At 43.3% G+C, this 17,470-nt stretch overlaps 1 protein-coding gene across 2 annotated transcripts in view; it reads right to left on the reverse strand.

Moving 5' to 3' along the window:
- LOC109902178 (calsyntenin-3-like) overlaps positions 1–17,470 on the reverse strand; it is a 37,789-nt gene that overhangs the window by 18,424 nt on the left and 1,895 nt on the right. Inside the window, exons 3-8 of one of the 2 annotated variants that reach the window (XM_031786568.1) lie at positions 14,810–14,932; positions 13,677–13,887; positions 13,237–13,445; positions 11,788–11,937; positions 9,059–9,244; positions 4,739–5,038 (exon numbers count right to left, since the gene is read on the reverse strand). In XM_031786568.1, coding sequence (XP_031642428.1) covers positions 4,739–5,038; positions 9,059–9,244; positions 11,788–11,937; positions 13,237–13,445; positions 13,677–13,887; positions 14,810–14,932 — 1,179 coding nt within the window. The remainder of the gene's footprint in view (positions 1–4,738; positions 5,039–9,058; positions 9,245–11,787; positions 11,938–13,236; positions 13,446–13,676; positions 13,888–14,809; positions 14,933–17,470) is intronic. The other variant, XM_031786569.1, reaches the window with a different exon arrangement.

Consider the following 17,470-nt stretch of genomic DNA (forward strand, 5'->3'; position numbering starts at 1 on the left):
TAAATTTCCTTCTTAACGCGTTTGAGCCAATAAGTTGTGTTGTGACAAGGTAGGGGTTGTATACAGAAGATCGCCATATTTGGTAAAAGACCTAGTCCATATTATGGCAAGAACAGCTTAAATAAGGAAAGAGAAACGACAGGCCATTATTACTTTAAGACATGAAGGTCAGTCAATTCGGAAACTTTCAAGAACTTTTCAAGTTTCTTCAAGTGCAGTCGCAAAAAACCATCAAGCGCTATGATGAAACTGGCTCTCGTGAGGACCGCCACAGGAAAGGAAGACCCAGAGTTACCTCTGCTGCAGAGGATAAGTTCATTACAGTTACCAGCCTCAGAAACTGCAGCCCAAATAAATACTTCAGAGTTCAAGCAACAGACACATCTCCTAGGAGACTGCGTGCATCAGGCTTTCATGGTCGAATTGCTGCAAAGAAACCACTATTAAAGGACACCAATAAGAAAAAGAGGAATATGAATTAGACCGGTGGAAATCTGCTTGGGCCAAGAAACACGAGCAATGGACATTAGACCGGTGGAAATCTGTCCTTTGTTCTGATGAGTCCAAATTTGAGATTTTTGGTTCCAACTGCCGTGTCTTTGCGAGAGGCAGAGTAGGTGAACGAATGATCTCTGCATGTGTGGTTCCCACCGTGAAGCATGGAGGAGGAGGTGTGATGGTGCTATGCTGGTGATACTGTCTGTGATGTATTTAGAATTCAAGGCACGTTTAACCAGCATGACTACCACAGCATAATGCAGCGATAACCCATCCCATCTGGTTTGGGCTTAGTGGGATTATCATTCGTTTTTCAACAGGACAATGACCCAAAACACACTTTCAGGCTGTGAAAGGGCTATTTGACCAAGGAGAGTGATGGAGTGCTGCATCAGATGACCTGGCCTCCACAATCACCTGACCTTAACCCAATTGAGATGGTTTGGGATGAGTTGGACCGCAGAGTGAAGGAAATTGAAGGAACTTCTGGAAATTCACCTTTCAGGTCTCTCACTGTTGCCGCTTGCTGTGGACCTTCCTCTGCCCCCAGCTGTGCCCTCGATACCATGTGTGGGTTGATTGCCCCCCATCTATCTTCTGAGCTCGTGCTGCTGGGTGACCTAGACTGGGACATGCTTAACACCCCGGCCATTCTGCGGACTGGGCTTGATGCCCTCAATCTCACACGGATTGTCGATGAGCCTACCAGGTACAACCCTTATAGATGTCATCCTAACTAATTCGCCCTCCAAATGCACCTCTGCTGTTTTCAATCAAGATCTCGGCGATCACTGCCTCATTGCCTGCATCCGTAATGGGTCTGCGATCAAACGACCGCCCCTCATCACTGAAACACTTCTGCGAGCAGGCCTTTCTAATCGACCTGGCCGGGGTATCCTGGAATGACATTGACCTCATCCCGTCAGTAGATGATGCCTGGCTATTCTTTAAAAGTGCCTTCCTCGCCATCTTAAATTAGCATGCCCCTCTCAAAAATGTAGAACTAGGAATAGATATAGTCCTTGGTTCACTCCAGACCTGTCTGCCCTTAACCAACACAAAAACATCCTGTGGCGTTCTGCATTGGCATCGAATAGCCCCCGTTATATCCAACTTTTCAGGGAAGTTAGGAACAAATATACACAGGCAGTTAGAAAGCTAAGGCAAGCTTTTTCAAACAGAAATTTTCAGCCTGTAGTACTAACTCAAAAAATAAGAGCACCTCCTCCCAGCTGCCCACTGCTCTGAGGCTAGGAAACACTGTCACCACCGATAAATCCACTATATTGAGAATTTCAATGGAATTTCTCTACGGCTGGCCATGCTTTCCACATGGCTGCCCCTACCCCGGTCAACTGCCCGGCACCCTCCACAGCAACCCGCAAAAGCCCCCACCATTTCTCCTTTACCCAAATCCAGATACCTGATGTTCTGAAAGAGCTACAGAATCTGGATCCCTACAAATCAGCCGGGCTAGACAATCTGGACCCTCTCTTTCTAAAATTATCTGCCGAAATCGTTGCAACCCCTATTACTGGCCTGTTCGGCCTCTCTTTCGTGTCGTCTGAGATTCCCAAAGATTGGAAAGCTGCCGCGGTCATCCCCCTATTCAGAGGGGGTGACACTCTGGACCCAAGCTGCTGCAGACCTGTGTCTGTCCTACCCTGTCTTTCTAGGGTCTTCGAGGGCCAAGTTAACGAGCAGATTGCTGACCATTTCGGGTCCCACCATGCCTTCTCCGCTGTGTGGTCTGGTTTCGGAGCTGGTCGTGGGTACACCTCAGCCACGCTCAAGGTTCTGAATGGCGTTGTGGCCGCCATCGATGGGAGACATTACTGTGCAGCCGTATTCATCGACCTGGCCAAGGCTTTCGACTATGTCAATCACAAAATTCTTATTGGCAGACTCGACAGCCTTGGTTTCTCAAATGATTTCCTCGCCTGGTTTACCGGCTACTTCTCTGGTGGGGTTCGGTGTGTCAGATCGGGGGGCCTGTTATCCGGACCTCTGGCAGTCTCTGTGGGTGTGCCACAGGGTTCAATTCTCGGGCCGACTCTCTTTTCTGTGTGCATCAGTGGTGTTGCTCTTGCTGCTGGTGATTCTCTGATCCACCTCTGCACAGACGATACCATTCTGTATGCTTCTGGCCCCTCCTTGGACACTGTGTTAACTAACCTCCGGACGAGCTTCGATGCCATGCAGCTCTCCTTCCGTGGCCTCCAACTGCTCTTGAACGCAGGTGAAACTGGATGCATGCTATTCAATCGATCACTGCCCACACCTGCTCGCCCGTCTAGCATCGCTACTCTGGACGGCTCTGACTTAGAATACGTGGACAACTACGAATGTAGTGTCTGGTTGGACTGTGTCTGGTTGGACTGTGGGCTCTCCTTCCAGACTCACATTAAGCATCTCCAATCCAAAATTGAATCTGGAGTCGACTTCCTATATCGCAACGGGGCGTCCTTCACCCATGCTGCCAAGCATGCCCTCGTGCGACTGACCATCCTACCAATCCTCGACTTTGGTGATGTCATCTGTAAAATGGCCTCCAGCACTCTGCTCAACAGACTGGATGCGGTCTATCACAGTGCCATCCATTTTGTCACCGGGGCCCCATGCACTACCCACCATTGCGACCTGTGCGCTCTCGTTGATTGGCCCTCGCTTCATACTCATCGCCAAGCCCACTGGCTATAGGTTATCTAAGTCTCTGTTAGGTAAAGCCCCGCCTTGTATCGGCTCACTGGTCACCATGGCAGCGCCCACTCGTGGCGCGCGCTCCGGCGGGTGTATCTCGCTGGTCGCCCCCCAGGTTCAATTCCTCCTTTGGTCGTCTTTCCTTCCAGTCCTCCGCTGCCCATGACTGGAGCGAATTGCAGAAATCTCTGAAGCTGGAGACTCACATCTCCCTCACTGGCTTTGGGCACCGGCTGTCAGAGCAGCTTACGGGTCGCTGCACCTGTACATAGCCCATCTGTAAACAGCCCATCTATCTACCTACCTCATCCCCATACTGGTATTTGTTTGTTTGTTTGTTTTGCTCCTTTGCACCCCAGTATCTCTACCTGCACATTCATCTTCTGCCAATCTACCATTCCAGTGTTTAATTGCTGTGTTGTAATTACTTCGCCACAATGGCCTATTTATTTCCTTAACTTACCTCATTTGCTCTCACTGTATATATACTTTTTGTTTTCTTTTGTTCTACTGTATTATTGACTGTATGTTTTGTTTATTCCATGTGTAACTCTGTGTTGTTGTATGTGTCGAATTGCTCCGCTTTATCTTGGCCAGGTCGCAGTTGCAAATGAGAACTTGTTCTCAACTAGGCTACCTGGTTAAATAAAAAAATAGACATATAAAAAAAACTGCCAACAAGTGCTCAGCACTGGTGGGGACTCCTTCAAGACGGCTGGAAAAGCATTCCTCATTAAGCTGGTTGAGAGAATGCCAAGAGTGTGCAAAGCTGTCATCAAGGCAAAGGGTGGCTACTTTGAAGAATCTCAAATATATGTTGATTTGTTTAACAATTTTGGGGGGCTACTACATGATTCCATATGTGTTATTTCATAGTTTTGATGTCTTCACTACTATTCTACAATGTAGAAAATAGTTCAAAAAATAAAGAAAAACCCTTGAATGAGTAGGTGTGTCCAAACTTCTGACTGGTACATAGCGGTGGAAAAAGTACCCAATAGTCATACTTGAGTAAAAGTAAAGATACCTTAATAGAAAATGACTAACGTAAAAGTGAGTCACCCACGTATTTAACATATTTGCTTTTAAATATAATTAAGTATCAAAAGGAAATATAATTGCAAATATATACTTAAGTATCAAAAGTAAAAGTCTAAATAATTTCAAATGGCTTATATTAACCAAACAGCACAATTTTAGTGTTTTAGTTTTTTTACGGATAGCCAGGGGCGCACAACACTCAGACATAATTTGCAAACGAAGCATGTGTTTAGTCAGTCCGCCAGATCAGCGGCAGTAGGGATGAGCAGAGATGTTCTCTTGATAAGTGTGTGAATTGGGCCATTTTCCTGCCCTGCTAAGCATTAAAAATGTAATGAATACTTTTGGGTGTCAGGAAAATTGTATTTATTAAAAATACATTATTTTCTTTAGGAATGTAGTGAAGTAAAAGTACAAGTAGTAAAAAATATTTAAAAAATAAAAACCACTTAAGTAGTGCTTTCAAGTATTTTTACTTTAACTGACAGCTGTGACTGACCATTTGACTGACCATTCTTGACGGTACTGCAGACGATAGTCTCCTCCTCCCTGCGGTTTCCTCTGGCCTGATTAGTCGGAGGCTGGGTGTTGATCCCACCCCTTCGCATCCACAGCTGGAGGGTGAAATGGTCTCCGGATACGGCCGCGGCAACGGAGTCGGGTACCACAGCAACATGGGTGGAGCCATTGAAGGAGAACACCAGGGACGAATCAGAAGAAGGGAGGGTGGGCAAGGCTGAGGTCCAATTGGCTGCTGGGGACGGGGGCGGGAGTAAGTCCACTTCACCTCTCACAGCACCTGGTGAGACAGGAGACAGGAGTGAAATCACAAATGACATACTGTACAACCCTAGACTTGGTAAAGGCCTTATAAGCATTAACTCTTTTGGGACTGTCTGTGGTTAATGTGCTTGTTTCAGGTTGGGAGTTCAAAACCGCTTTTGACTCACTCCAATCTTGCTGCATTACTCTGCTTGCTTACTCTAAACACGTTAATGCCTTAACGAGCTGACTTTTGGACTCATTAAATGTAAGCTTGGCTCTCTGGATTGTATTTTTGAATTCTTATCACAGAATGTCAATTCTGAGTTTGTCCTGATGGGTGATCTGAATCAGGACTGGTTAACATCTAGCTCTGATCAACTCAAAACTCTATGCAATACCTATAATCTCACTCCTCCATTCTGAAAGACTTGAATCAGCATTTTATTTTTTAGATGCAGGCAGTTTATTTGAAAAGGTCAAAGGTATAATTGAGCCCCCTAAAAATGTACCTTACACCCCTGTATACTCCTCACTGGGTTCTCCTGTTCATCCTTCTCTGTTTAAGAGGTGTGTAAAGCCCTGAAAGAAATTGATGGGAAACAATCCCCTGGCCCTGATGAACTAGACCCCCCCCCCCTTCCTACACCTAGCTGCAGACATCATTGCTACCCCTTAACTTGTATTTTTAACCTCACGCTTGATGTTATGGAAATCTGCTTTTGTACGGCCTCTCCTGAAAGGTGGAGATCCTTCGCTACTTGACAACTATTGACCCATATCAAAATGGTCTGTACCATCAAAGGTACTGGAGTCCTTAGTTAGTAGGCAGCTAAAGGCATACTTCCAAGAAAAAAACATCATAAATGGAATGCAATCAGGTTTTAGGTCTGGCCACAGCACTGTTTCGGCAACATTGAAGGTTTTAAATGATATCCACTGTGCTCTTGATAAGAAGTAACATTGTGTGTCTGTCTTTATTGATTTGTCGAAGGCTTTTGACACTGTGGACCATGCTGTGTTAGTGCAAAGGTTAAAATGTTGTGGGATTACTGGTCATGCTCTAGATTGGTTTATAAATTACCTATCAAATCGTACACAATGTGTAATGGTGGATAGTAGTAAATCTGAGTCCATAGAGGTGTGCTCAGGTGTTCCGCAAGGTTCTATTTTGGGCCCACTGTTGTTCATTTTGTATATCAACAACATTGGGGATCTTATTGAAACAGTGTATGTTAATTTTTATGCAGATGATAATGTTCTTTATTCAAGTGGTAGTAGTTTATTTTTAGCTTTTGAAAATGCCCAAAGAGGATTTAACATCATACAATAGAATCTATATGATTTAAAGCTGTTTCTCAATTCGGGTAAAACAAAATGCATGCTATTTTTAAATGCCAGGCATGTTACTAATCATGTCATTTCTACATTGGCTGGACATACTGTAGAGCAAGTTAAAGTGTACAGACATTTGGGTGTGTGGGTTGATGATAAGCTGAGCTTCACAGTGCATGTAATGAACTTGAGAAGGTTTTTATTACCGGCATAAGGCTTGTTTTTCTTTGGAGGGCAGGAAGGAGCTGGTACGATGTACATTACTGGCGGTTTTAGATTTTAGTGATGTTATACAGTTGAAGTCAGAAGTTGACATACAATTAGGTTGGAGTCATTCATTAAAACTTGTTTTAGAACCACTGAACAAATTTCTTGTTAACAAACTATAGTTTTGGCAAGTTTGTCAGTATGTCTACTTTGTGCATGACAAGTAATTTTTCCAACAATTGTTTACAGACAGATTATTTCACTTATAATTCACTTAATCACAATTCCAGTGGGTCAGAAGTTTACAGTGCCTTTAAACACCTTGGAAAATTACACAAAATGATGTCATGGCTTTAGAAGCTTCTGATAGGCTAATTGACTTAATTTGAGTCAATTGGAGGTGTACCTGTGGATGTATTTCAAGGCCTACCTTCAAACTCAGAACCTCTTTGCTTGACATCATGGGAAAATCAAAAGAAATCAGCCAAGACCTCATAAAAAAAATTGTAGACCTCCACAAGTCTGCTTCATCCTTGGGAGCAATTTGCAAACACCTGTCTCCTAGAGATGAACGTACTTTGGTGCGAAAAGAGAAAATCAATCCCAGAACAATAGCAAAGGACCTTGTGAAGATGCTGGAGGAAACAGGTACAAAAGTATCTATATCCACAGTAAAACAAGTCCTATATCGACACAACCTGAAAGGCCGCTCAGCAAGGAAGAAGCCACTGCTCCAAAACCGCCATAAAAAAGCCAGACTACGGTTTACAACTGCACATGGGGGGGACAAAGATCATACTTTTTGGAGAAATGTCCTCTGGTCTGATGAAACAAAAATAGAACTGTTTGGCCGTAATGACCACCGTTTGGAGGAAAAAGGGGGAGGCTTGCAAGCCAAACAATACAATCCCGTGAAGCACGGGGGTGGCAGCATCATGTTGTGGGGGTGCTTTGCTGCAGGAGGGACTGTTGCACTTCACAAAATGGATGGCATCATGAGGTAGGAAAATTATGTGGATATATTGAAGCAACATCTCAAAACATCAGTCAGGAAGTTAAAGCTTGGTCACAAGTGGGTCTTCCAAATGGACAATGACCCCACGCATACTTCCAAAGTTGTGGCAAAATGGCTTAAGGACAACAAAGTCAAGGTATTGGAGTGGCCATCACAAAGCCCTGACCTCAATCCTATAGAACATTTGTGGGCAGAGCTGAAAAAGCTTGTGCGAGCAAGGAGGCCCACAAACCTGACTCAGTTACACCAGCTATGTCAGGAGGAATGGGCCAAAATTAACCCAACTTATTGTGGGAAGCTTGTGGAAGACTACCCAAAACATTTGACCCAGGTTAAACAATTTAAAGGCAATGCTACCAAATACTAATTGAGTTTATGTAAACTTCTGACCCACTGGGAATGTGATGAAAGAAATAAAAGCTGAAATAAATCATTCTCTCTACTATTATTCTAACATTTCACATTCTTAAAATAAAGTGGTGATCCTAACTGACCTAAGACAGGGCATTTTTACTAGGATTAAATGCCAGGAATTGTGAAAAACTGAGCTTAAATGTATTTGGCTAAGGTGTATGTAAACTTCCGACTTAGACTGTATATATGCAGGCCTCAACCACTACCCTGAGAGAACTTGATTCAGTGTATCATGCAGCCCTCAGGTTCATTACAAATCAAAAACGTCTAATACATCATTGCGATCTCTACAGAGCTGTTGGCTGGTCGTCATTGACCTTGCGTAGGCTTAAACACTGGTATACACTGATTTTATAAAGCCATATTGGGTAAAATGCTATTTTATCTATTTTCTTTTTTAGTCAGGTCGGTAAATAAATATAAATTACGGTCTCATTCTCATTTGCTTCTAACAGTGCCAAAAATTAGAACAGGTCATGGTAGAAATAGTTTTAGTTACTTAGCTCCATGGTCCTGGAATTCCCTCCTAAACATTAAAACATTGGATGATCTAGGTTCGTTGGTGGAGTTTAAACACTTGATCAATGTATATATCATAGAAGAGTGTAATTGTCTTTAGGACAGCTGTTTTTAGTTAAGACTTCCGAGTTTTTAACGTAAAATGTAATTGTTGTACTGTATGTGTGTTTATAGTTTTGTTTAATGTTGTGTTAGTGTATGCAAGTTGTTTTGTCTGAAACGTTGTTCCCCCTGCTACTATTGGACTAAGTCTCTCTTGGAAAAGAGATGTTCTCAATGAGAAAAACCTGTATAAATAAAGGTAAAATAAAAAAATATATAAAATAAAAAGCTGATATTGTGAGCTCAATGAATATCAGGGCCTGTACTCTCCCGAAATGCATGACTGCATTACTTCATTTAATTTATGCACACACCACAAATGCAAGGTATTTTTAAGCTTATGTGGCAAATAGGGCTAAAACCTATGTGGCTTGAGCATGCTCCATTTCAATCTTCGGAGAGTCACAAATTATTATCCCAAAGATTGAATCCATCATGAATAGCCCAGACTCAAGCAGCACTCACCACAGAGTCTGCGCACGGATCGGTCTGAGTAGCTGTCCCTGTCACAGCCTTTCCCAATATGGCCAGTCTGCAGCTCTACGGTGGCCTGGATGTTCCACACAGTCTCTTCGCAGGTCTCCAGGTGCAAACTGGGGAACAGGGGAATGCTGCCTGAACCGGGGGTATACTCCACCCGCTTCGACCAACCTGAAAACCAACAAAGAAAATAAACCCATCAAAATACAGTGCATTCAGAAAGTATTCAGGCCCCTTGACCTTTTCCACATTTTGAGTAAGGCAGCTCCAAAATGCAGGTGTTTCAGACTAGCTCAGTGCTTTCTCTGGTGGTGGTGCAGCTAGCGGAAAAGTACAGAGCATAGGGGTTGGTAATGTTTTCTAGTTGCGCCGTGATTGGCTCAGTGTTCTGTCACTCATGGGGACACTACGTCACCACAAAATCTATGGCAGAGCTTGAGCATTCAAGCCCTCTGGGTGCTGCTAATAGATTTACATTAGAAGTGTCCATCCAAGAAGGCACAAGGTCATTGGCCACAGATGTCAAATCATGTTATATCTACCGTAGCTTTGATTGGACTGATCATGTTAACATCATACTTTCAAAATCTTAGCTAGCAAGCTAAACAAGCAGTCATCATCATGAATCAAGTCGACAATCTACAGGCAAATTCTTTTCAATCCTTGTCATATGAAGAGAAATTATAGATAAAACGTATCGGTGCTCATCTGTCATTGGAAGTAAACATAACTTGGAAATTGCAAATTCAACAATGATTGGTTTGGAAGGAATCAGTGGCTAACTGCAAGCGTTGCAAAGCAATCACTAGCCTGCTATTCAGTGGAGTGGGTGTGTGGTCCAAGTCTGGGTTTAACAGTCTTTTTTCCAAGCTTAAAAGGATGAACATTCACATGCAACACCATGGGCCAGAAAAGGTTGAATACATTGGCCATGCTGTCAATCAAAACATCTGAAAACTCTGAAATATTCAGTGAGTTCAAGACAACTGGGATCTCTTGAAAAAAACTAGCTCCGACTGGGAAAATACATTTTGAACGGTCAATCAACTCAGAATTTGCAGGTCGGGAATTCGGGCCTTTTTCTAGAGCTCGGGCCTGAAAATCACTGACGTCATGATTCGACCTTCTTTTTTCCACAGAGTTTCCAGTTGTCTTGAAAGCACCATAAATCCAGAGAATGCCAGACTTTGATGACAAAGTTTGATGCCAGAATTTGCCAACCAGAAGGACTGCTGTGCCACCTTCCTGTTCAAGTGAGCACAGAAGGCCAGCATCCTGGAGTTACCTTTTCAATGTTGATGTTGAGACTGGTGTTTTGCGGGTACTATTTAATGAAGCTGCCAGTTGAGGACTTGTGAGTCGTCTGTTTCTCAAACTAGACACTCTAATGTACTTGTCCTCTTGCTCATTTGTGCACCGGGGTCCTCTTTCTATTCTGGTTAGGGCCAGTTTGCGCTGTTCTGTGAAGGGAGTAGTACACAGTGTTGTACGAGATCTTCAGTTTCTTGGCAATTTCTCGCATGGAATAGCCTTCATTTCTCAGAACAAGAATAGACTGACAAGTTTCAGAAGAAAGGTCTTTGTTTCTGGCCATTTTGAGCCTGTAATCGAACTCGCAAATGCTGATGCTCCAGATACTCAACTAGTCTAAAGGCCAGTTTTATTGCTTCTTTAATCAGAATAACAGTTTTCAGCTGTGCTAACATAATTGCAAAAGGGTTTTCTAATGATAAATTAGCTTTATGAAATGATAAACTTGGATTAGCTAACACAACGTGCCTTTGGAACACATGAGTGATGGTTGCTGATAATGGGCCTCTGTACGCCTATGTAGATATTCCATTAAAAATCATCAGTTTCCAGCTACAATAGTCATTTACAACATTAACAATGTCTACACTGTATTTCTGATCAATTTGATGTTATTTTAATGGACAGAAAAATGTGCTTTTCTTTCAAAAACATTTCTAAGTGACACGTTTTCAACGGTAGTGTTTAAACACTACAATTTTAAATGTAAACCATTTTGGGGGAGTTTGCCACACCAAGATTTACATGCTAAAATCGCCACTGCTAAGAAGACTCCAGGCTGTAATTGCTTCCAAAGGTGCTTCAATAAAGTACTGAGTAAAGGGTCTGAATACTTAAACGTAACTGTGATATTTCAGTTTATAATTTTTTTTAAAACTGTTTTTGCTATGTCATTATGGGGTATTGTGTGTAGATTGATGAGGGGAAAAAACGATTTAATACATTTTAGAATAAGGGTGTAATGTAACAATGTGGGAAAAGTTAAGGCGTCTGAATTCTTTCCGAAAGCACTGTACAAAAATGATGATGATGTGTCATTCATGTTATGATAATTATGCTCTAAAGGCAAAGGTAAGTTGTGTCCCTCGACCATTCACACCAATTGAGATATCACGTAGCATTATCATCTTTCGTAATCACCATTTTCTCAATTGAAGTCTGCAAAATACAAACCATCAACGTCCATTCTATATGCTACAGTATCATTTCAGACACTAATGTAGTCCCAAATTACACCCTATTCTCTATATACTGTAGTGCATTACTTTTGACCACGGGCCAAACGGTTCTGTCCAAAAGTAGTGCACTATATAGGGAATAGGTCCATTCCACACTACAACTGAGGAGGTAGATGAAGAAGTCGTGAATAATGAGGGGGGTGATGGGTTTAGTGTATTGATTACCGATCCAGCCGGGTTTGCAGGACGGTTTGACCGTGATGACGACCTGGGCGTCGGCCTGAGCACGGTTCTTGCCACAGTCAAACGCTGTCACCCAGAAGGTGTGGACACGCTGGCGCTTCGAATCCAATGGCTCTGTGTTCTTAATGTTACCTAGGAGATGGGAGGAGAGGGAAGGAGAGAGAGTTATGTACAGTACAATACAAACAGTCATTCACTCACTTACTCAAAAGCACAGCATGACAAATACGCACTCTTGTACACACACTCTCAGACACACCAAAATTGTTCAGTGGAGTATATTCAACTGGAAAAGGCAACGACAGGGGAGGGAGAGAGAAGAGAAAACGATATGAATGAATAAAGACAGTTTCTTCTTACAGTATATCTAGAGTCGAAGAGAGAATGTCACAAAGAAATGGTTGGCGGAACCTGCACGACAGGCGCCAGACAATGAGAGACAGGGGAGAAAGAAAGATGGGGCAAAAGGGAGGGATGAAAGAGAAAGAGAGAGCGAGAGAGAAGGGGGGAGAGAGTGAGAGAGACCGTGACAATACTAGGGCATATAAACCGCCAGGGCTGAAACAAAAAGTCTCTGTGCTTCATCTGGGCCCAGCAGCCTGACCCATATATTAAAGGAACTTCTCATCCCCTGGAACCTCCTCCCCAGTCACTGCCAATTGTGCAAAGTCACGGTAAAAACCTGACTCCTGAGAAAATCTGCCTCCCCCTATGCCGTTGTCATATTACAAAATGCCCGCTATCGATCTCCCACCAGTAGCCCGTCAATGGGAGTCTTGCAGACTGAAATCAAAGCCTTCTCCTCAGAGGAAGCATGCCTACAAGATCAACAGAAACACTAGACTAAGGCCTAACCCCCCTGAACCTATTGTCCTCTGGGCTCTGTTCAAAGAAACCAGCCCTAGCAGTGTTGATGCGGTAGCTTTGCTTACACAACTACTACCTACGCACATGAGTGTTCTTCTGAAAGCTAGGACTATCTACCTGTGAAGGCGGGAGTCAACCGGGGTTTCTTACAGCAAAAACACGCTGCAAATCTATTCACTGCAGTACAAAAGGAATGCTATAGCATATAAACTGCAATGTGGGTAAGCAAGATACTTGGAAATGGCTTAGATCATTCTCTAGCAATGTACATAGCAACAAGATCAGCTGGAGACAGCTGAAACAGAACAGGGAAATGAACTCGTATTTGTACAGATTGGGAGTCATCACCATGCTAACTGTTGTTTTCATTGGGGACAAGATGTCAACTCACACATTATATTCACTTTTATAGTATATGAATCAAATAAAGACATTTTAAAGACCAGAGCCATATATTTAGATAAACATTTTCTAAATGGCTCTGGTAAAGACGAGGCAGACCCTCATTTATTTGTGGAAAACTAATGTAAAGCCCAGCTCAATTGTCATAGCTGTAGTTCTCACCATCGTTATCGATGACAAAGGGAACACTGGGGGTGATGATGTCGTAGAAGCAGATCTGGCTGTACTGCGGGGAGCAGTCTGCGTCGAGGGCCTCGACGCGCACGATGCGGTCGAACAGACGGCCTTCTGGGACGGAGGCCTCATAGCGACGCTCCACGAACACTGGGGAGAACTCGTTTACGTCATTCACACGTACATGCACCGTAGCCCTGAAAGAGAGAGAGAAAATAGGAGAAAAGTAAAGAGCATGATAAAGATGAAGGAAGAGAGGTCAATACATACATAACTGCATTGTAATATAGTAATGTATTGATCAAGCATAGCATTGACAAATACCCAAGGGTTAATCATTCTCCAAACTACCAAAACCAGCATAACCTCTGACAACAACCCTATCCATTAAACCTATTTGTCCTTCAGGGTAATGTAGTGTATCTCACTTGTGGGACTTCTTGCTGTTGGCTCCATCGGGGCCCTCTCCACAGTCATAGGCCTGGATGGTGAAGCTGTGCTCCCGCTGGCTCTCACAGTCCAGGGGCTCTTTAGAGCGGACCAGGCCCTCCCCTGTCGAGCGGTCCAGAACCACCGCCTCAAACTGTACCGAACTGGATCCCGTGGGCCCATTGTGCACCCGGAAGCCACAGATCTCACCTGGAGGAGAGAGAGAGGGGGAAGGAGAGAGAAAGGGAGGGCCCAACTCCTTTTAGTGACAATTTAACTTCTAGTGACTCTCTGTGCATCTCAAGGACCCAGTAGGCTTACATTTTGATGATTTACATTGACGGATTTACTCAAATAGAGTCTTCAATGGCTAAGAAAATAACAAATGAAATTCAGTGATCTATTTCAATGAACCCCATGTGATGTTACATGATCCAATCAATCACTTTATTGTCCCAGTTGGGAAATGTGTGCCATAATGATTTCTGTGAGCACAGGGCATATAATGTTCCCAATGAATACAAATAATTGAATTTCACTTGGCTGTGGAGGACCAGTGTAGCACCCAGGAATAGATTTACACAGACTATTGGGGTGGCCCTAAAAATAGAGGATTGGACAGACATGATTATTTTCCATGTTAATATTTGTCATGCTTATGGGAGTGCCCAGCAAAATCCTTTGGGTAGTGCTTTATTTACCTGGAATTGACTGAACTTTCTGGCACAAATGATGGCGCTTCATTGGTTATTATTGTGTAATTACCATTTGACTCTGTCCATTCTAATTGTAGGGCGGCATAACATAAGAAACATGTCTAACAATTTCCCCTCTACAAAATGCTTACTCACTGTAGGGGTATTGTGGGACTCGGTTTTCAATAGCCCAGTGAGATAGTGAACTAACCGTGGCCATTGTAATCAATAGCAAATATGTTCCAAATGGCAACATGTTTTGTGTTTATACTCAGTGTTAATTAGTAAACACCCCGGTAATATTTGTCCCGTAAAATACATTGCTACCATACTTTCAATGCTAATATTTTATAATGCTTATTGTTATATGGGGGAGTCCTGATTTGTTAGAGGACTGCCAAGTGCCCCCGATCATTCTAACCATGTCTGTACTGTACCTGCATAGTGCAGTGGAGCATCTTTATCCAGGGCGAACAGTGGTGGGTTGAGAAGAACGGTGTTGTCATTCTCCATGACGATACCCTGGTACTCCGTCTCGATCCATGGCTTGTGCTTATTGGCTGAACGGCAACACAGGAGACAAAAGGAGGCTTGGGTTAAATGGAGCAATCAGAAGGGGGGAAAAACATGGGTATTTGTAACACCCCATTACATGGGAGGACATGTGTGTGTGTGTGTGTGTATGTGTGTCCGCAGATACACATACAGACAAATAAAGACACACACACACAGAAATGCACACACTCAAACCCCCACCCCTGCCCCCTAACACACCCGTCAAGTGTCACTCCACACCTTGCGTCAGTTGGCAACATAATTACACCTAGGCCGATTTCACCTTATCACACAGGGAGAGGTATATTGCACATATCAATCAGAACAGCCCAAGCAGCCTGCCCACAGGCACACTTCACTCACTGGCAAACATGGACGTCCAAATTAAACAGGGAAAGTTTGCTGTGAATCCACCCTCTAATTGCCAATTAATATTTCATTTCTCTCCAGAATGTTCACCCATATCAATCAAAGGCTGAGCTAACAAGCTGGAACGGTGACGATTTTACACTCAAATAATCAAAGACCAAAACAAAAGCCTGGGGGCTTTTATTTTAGACATGTCTCCCTCACTAGACGCTGAAATTATGATGTTAGACTCAGACAGCAATGACAGAGCCACAGGACATGTTGTGTAGCAACCGCTCTGCCGTTTCAACATTAAAAACACTCAAATTATAACAATTAAAATGGCAGTCTGGTCTGAATCAACGTGAGATAAGAGTTCTACAGAGGAGTAGCTTCTGTCTGGCCACTCTACCGTAAAGGCCTGATTGGTGGAGGGCTGCAGGGACGGTTGTCGTTCTGGAAGGTTCTCCCATCTCCACAGAGCAACTCTGGAGCTCTGTCAGAGTGACCACCGGGTTCTTGATCACCTCCCTGACCAAGGCCCTTCTCCCCCGATTGCTCAGTTTGGCCGGGCAGCCAGCTCTAGGAAGAGTCTTGGTGTTTCCAAACTTCTTCTATTTAAGAATGATGGAGGCCACTGTGTTCTTGGGGACCTTCAATGCTTGACACAATCCTGTCTCTGAGCTCTACGGACAATTCCTTCAACCTCATGGCTTGGTTTTTGCTCTGACATGCAGAGTCAACTGTGTGACCTTGTATAGACAGGTGTGTGTCTTTCCAAATCATGTCTAATCAATTGAATTAACCACAAGTTGACTCCACTCAAGTTGTAAAAACATCTCAAGGATGATCAATGGAAACAGAATGCACCTGAGCTCAATTTCGAGTCTCATAGCAAAGGGTCTGAAACAGGTATTTCTGTTTTTTTTTATTTATAAATTAGCAAAAATGTCTAAAAACCTGTTTTCGCTTTGTCATTATGAGGTATCGTGAGTAGATTGATGAGAAAAAAATATTAAATACATTTTTGAATAACGTATCAAAATGTAACGTATCAAAATGTGGAAAAAGTCAAGGGGTCTGATTACTTTCCGAATGCACTGTAGATATCCTACTGGGCATAGACATCAGCTCACAGTCTAGTTTTTATGTACATTTGGTTAAGTTGTCAACTAACATTAATTCAATGTAAAATAAACCAAACATTTCACCATATCATTGGATTTAGGTAAAAAATTTGATTTAAAAAAGGGGAAATTCCCTTACGTTGATTACTTTTTCCCTAATCCAATCAGTTTTGCCACCTTTTTTGTTGTTGAAATGACATGGAAACAACATTGATTCATCCATTTTTTTCCCCAGTGGGATGTATGTTTGGTTGTTGAGTCAATTAGACCATGCCCATTTCAAGTTTATCTTTCTAAAAATGAAAAAGTTTTTTCTGAATATTCAGCCAAGTTAACACCTTCATCTTGCTTTGTAGTATACCCCTTTGGTCGTGTGACCAGGCTGGTGAGTCATGCCCAGGCTAGTGAGTGATGCCCAGGCTAGTATTCACCGTCCTCAATGGTTAATCTGATACGAACACCACCTGTCCTCAAGCTTCTGCTCTGTCCCTCTTTTTGTCATTTATCTCTCACCCTCTCTCCCTACCTGTCTCTCTTTCCCATCCCCTCCTTCCCTATTTCTCTCTCTCTGCAATACAGCATTAAATCTGAACATCAGGGCCATGGATTACACCCAGGATTACAGATTGAGAGACATCTCTTTCCATCTCTGGCACTCTTCCTCTCTCTGTCACTTTCTCTCTCTCTCCACACAACATCCCCTCATTCTCTGCCCTTCTCTCACACACTTCTACCGCTCTCACTCTTTATTTCACGCCATCACTTGATTCCACATGCCATCTCTCTCTCTTCCTCTCCCCACCCACCCTTCCTAACTATCTGTCAGGTTCCTCTCTCACACACGCAGTGTCTCTGTGTCCCTTCCCTTGGAGCGACTCCTTTTTGCTCCCCTTCTCTCCTCTCCACTTGTGTCTTCCTGTCTTTCAGCGTCACTCCCTTCTCTCCACTTGTGTCTTCCTGTCTTTCAACGTCACACCCTTCCTCCTCTCCTCCCTCGCCCTCTCTGACGTTCCTCGCCCCACTCGGACCATTCCAGTTTCACTTCAAGTCTCCAGCATGATAATCATT

This window comes from Oncorhynchus kisutch, linkage group LG13 (genome assembly GCF_002021735.2).
Source record: "Oncorhynchus kisutch isolate 150728-3 linkage group LG13, Okis_V2, whole genome shotgun sequence".
NCBI classification, from domain to species: domain Eukaryota; kingdom Metazoa; phylum Chordata; class Actinopteri; order Salmoniformes; family Salmonidae; genus Oncorhynchus; species Oncorhynchus kisutch.